Source organism: Triticum dicoccoides, chromosome 7A (genome assembly GCF_002162155.2).
Source record: "Triticum dicoccoides isolate Atlit2015 ecotype Zavitan chromosome 7A, WEW_v2.0, whole genome shotgun sequence".
NCBI lineage: Eukaryota > Viridiplantae > Streptophyta > Magnoliopsida > Poales > Poaceae > Triticum > Triticum dicoccoides.
In genome coordinates, this window is record NC_041392.1 from 543,486,443 (window position 1) to 543,490,345 (window position 3,903).

The 3,903-nt window shown below is 40.9% G+C and overlaps 1 protein-coding gene across 1 annotated transcript in view; it reads left to right on the top strand.

Moving 5' to 3' along the window:
* Positions 1-2,424: 2,424 nt before the first annotated feature.
* The window catches only part of LOC119330163 (beta-glucosidase 34-like), a 5,271-nt gene continuing 3,792 nt past the window's right edge, over positions 2,425-3,903 (top strand). Inside the window, exon 1 of the mRNA XM_037603280.1 lies at positions 2,425-2,619. Coding sequence (XP_037459177.1) covers positions 2,449-2,619 — 171 coding nt within the window. The 5' untranslated portion in view covers positions 2,425-2,448. The remainder of the gene's footprint in view (positions 2,620-3,903) is intronic.

Sequence of the window (3,903 nt, forward strand, 5' to 3'; positions counted from 1 at the left end):
CTAGATCAATCATTCTTAGCAAAAAATTCGGAAAATGCCATGCCACTAGATCAATCAATCTTAAAATTGCCATGTCGCAAAACACAAATGTACCTACATTTTTCCTAGATGCAACAAAATTGCAGCGGTACATATGTTAACAAATTTGCCATGGTCCATGGCAAAAAAAGTGAACATAAGCACATAACAAAGTTGGCATGATTAAAAATAAATAAATGAACACAAACAAGTACTCCCGCTGATCCAAAATAAGTGTCACAATTTTAGTTTAAATTTTGAACTAAAACCACGACACCTATTTTGGATTGGTTCCATGGCAAAAACTATATAAATGCCTATACAAAAGTCATGTCAAACATTAGAAAAGATGTTCTCTAATTCATGGCAAAAAAAAATAAGAAAAGCATGTATGAGTGACATGGCAAATTAACAGATTTTAGATGTCTATATGTACGCAAAATGTAGAACATTTTGTACTGTGAAATGCCGAAAAACATTAAAATTTTGGACTAGTAACATGGCAAATTCAGACTGGAAAATATGAATGGAACATGAAAGAAATTATGTACTAGATGGCCAATTTTTTTCAAAATTGCCATCTCACTAAATAATTGTTTTCTTAAAGAAAATTTGAGGAGCAATTGTTTTCTTAAATTTCTTATGTCCTAAAAACAAATATAGCTATATTTTTCTTAGATGAACAAAAAAAACATGTGTTATATACAAGAAACCTAGACAAATTGCAGCCGTGAGGGTTTCGTTGTCATCTGACCGTTTTTTCATGTATTGTAGGGGCTCGGGTAGCCATGGCTAGAACTGAATTATGAATTGTTTGAGTAATAATTATGCAAACGAGCTTGTAATGTAACGACCATCCGTGGCTCTGTTAATGTATTTTCCAATCATGACTACTTGTACCGTACGATAATCTCCAACCAGCGCTCAACCCCATCCACTAGGGGGTGCCGCCGTCCGGGAGGCGCACGTAATGTGCCGTCTTTCCCTGCGTGATACGGTATAGGCTGGTTACGGCGTCTCTGTTCGGTTCCAAATGGCACGGCGCTACGCGGTTGCCTGATGGGCCCAACCCGGTTTAATTGTACCTAATATACGGGATGCATACCTGACCAATACATCTCCTGCTCTTATCCCGAAAGAAACGAGCGAACACAGATACCAGGAGCATGCGAGGACGAGCACTCCAATGAATTTTCGCTCCCTTCGTCCCATAATATAAGAGCGTTTTTTACACTAGTATAATGTCAGAAACGCTCTTATATTATGCGACGGAGGGAGTTGCATATATAACTTCTACTTTGCTAGTAAAAAGAAGATAAACTGTCCTAGCAAGATCATATAGTCACTGATGGGCTCCAAAGGAGCAGACGATCGATTTCCAATAACATATTTCCAGGCAAAGTAAGCCATAGCAAGATCATAAGGATGTTGTTGTGGCAATGCATGTGGTGCAACCCCCACAAATACTGGGCTAAATTTTCGAAAGATAAAAAAAATCCCATGGTATAGCACACAAAAATAGATCCGTGACCATGATCCCACAGCTCATTAGATGACTAGTCTATCCAGAGGCCAAGTAAATTTGGCCATAGCCCCCCAAAATGGCAAAATTATACAAGAGTTGGCGACGATAGAGTTGTCACCTTTACCCTAGCCTGATGAGACGGCAAAAAAAAATCGAGAGAAGTAAAAGAAGTAGGCCATAGCTCGGAAAACAACGAAAACCTGAGGTTTTGTTGATGCGTCATTGGACGGCTGATTTACCGACAGATCGAAAAGACATGGATACTACATACAAGCCACAAAATGATGAGAGTATTTGCTCGTACTGCGCATGCCAAATCGAGTACGAGTGTGTTGCGTTCAGTCTACCAACTTGTCTTACCTATCTTTCCTGCATCCTCTTCGCTTCTCTTCTTGTCTGGCCATCAACTAGCCCAGAAAGCAACAACAAAGCGCAATCCAAGGCAACACACAGTACTGTACGTACGTTCCTCCACCATGCCTTCAAACCAGATCCTTCCTTGCAAGGGATGCCAACAGTACACTAACGGATAAATACATGTGCATATCAACACGTATATATATCTATCCATCTACTCGTCCAACTACACCAACTGGCATTAACTAGATCGTATGCATTTCAGCAACAGCAACTCATCGTCTCTGAAACATTCCTCTTGCTTAGGAGAGTGTTTGTTGCCCCCACACTTTGCTTAATGGGTTTGCTAGCTGCTTTGGCCCTCCTAACCAACTTTCCACACATATATCAAACATCAGACTCTTGGGGACTCTTCTCTCCTTGTAAGCAACACGAGACTTCTCTCCCTGTAAGCAACATACATGCCATCTACTAGCTCACACAGCATGCATATATAAGTCTCTGTGTCGCACGCGCTCTCTCTCGCTCGCTCGCGCGCGGGGAAGAGGATGGCATGCAAGTGGCAATGCGTGGCGACGCCGCTGCTTGTGGTGTGGTTGGCCGCGTCGGCGACGCAGCAGGGATGCAACGCGCAGACGAGAGGGAGTGGGAATGGTAATCTGACCAGAGGGAGCTTCCCCAAGGGCTTCGTCTTCGGCACAGCCGCCTCCGCCTACCAGGTAGTAATAATTCTCAATTGGTTTAATTCTGCATGATTAACTCTATTTTTTGTGAAATTCTTTCACTGATTCTAAATAAAGCTATATATGTACACTATTGTTACTTAATTGGCTAGTGTGTTCTTTTCACATAATCGATTGAGCGTCCCTTGTCTTCTCTGTGGTATGGGATCTGTTTGTATACGATCAATCTTCTCCGATTGTAATATGGTTTATCTTATTTACCATGCTAGTTCATTCGTTCTTATTTTGGTGCATATGATCTTTTTTATCTTTTTGTTGTGGACTTGTGGGTCATGTGCTGCTGTTTCATGCACCCTTCTCTCCTCCTCTTGTATATGCCCGTGCTCATATTTGTCTTTTTAGTAAAGTTTACAGTCGATGCCTCCTTTGAAAAATAAAATATGATGACTTCTCAACAAACAAAATCTCCATTGTCCATGCACGCCCTCAAGTGTCAAGAATGGTAGTTACACTTGCACCCCGTTTGGATGTTGACATCCGAGGCTGGATAACTTCTATAAAAGCTCATAGGAGTTGGATTTGAAGATTGTGCATGAGCAACACATGATTGTTAGGACTACTTTGCAAGTAACCTTGCAGTGGCGCTGCGTTGTCACATGCGCGCAAGGACCAGTGTTGTAGGCAATGCATAAACAGGAGTTAGAATTTTGTACACGCTAATTAACGACATGGACTAGAAACAAGAATTATCTGCTCAAAGCAAGTAGGAACTTCACTAACATTTGCAATCTCTTTATGAGAGGCATGGTGCATTACTCTTGCGCAAGTGACCAAGTGTTTTGCAGGAACCTAGGAATTAAACTTTGATAATACTATCCAATAATTAGCCAAACGTACCCATTAAATAGTACTCCCTCCATTCGGAATTACTCGTCAAAAAAATGAATGTATCTATAACTAAAATACATCTAAATACATTCATTTCTTGGACGAGTAATTCCGAATGGAGGGAGTATAATTGACGTGGTGCACTGAAAAGGAATGGTCTCCAGAAGAAAAGAAGAAAAGGTTGGAAGCCACATATGCCCCTGAGTGCGACTTGATTGCAAAGTGACCCCTTTGAGGTAAAATCATAGCTAAGTTGTCTTGGATGAACAAACTGGAAGAAGCTGACTCATGACTCACTGACTCATCATCTTTATCTTTTAGAGTACATATTTCATATTATGCTTCGACAAATCAGTCTACCATAGAACTTGAATAATAGCTTGATCGGTCCGTCTTGAACACAATATGAACTCAGCAACAATACATGCACCA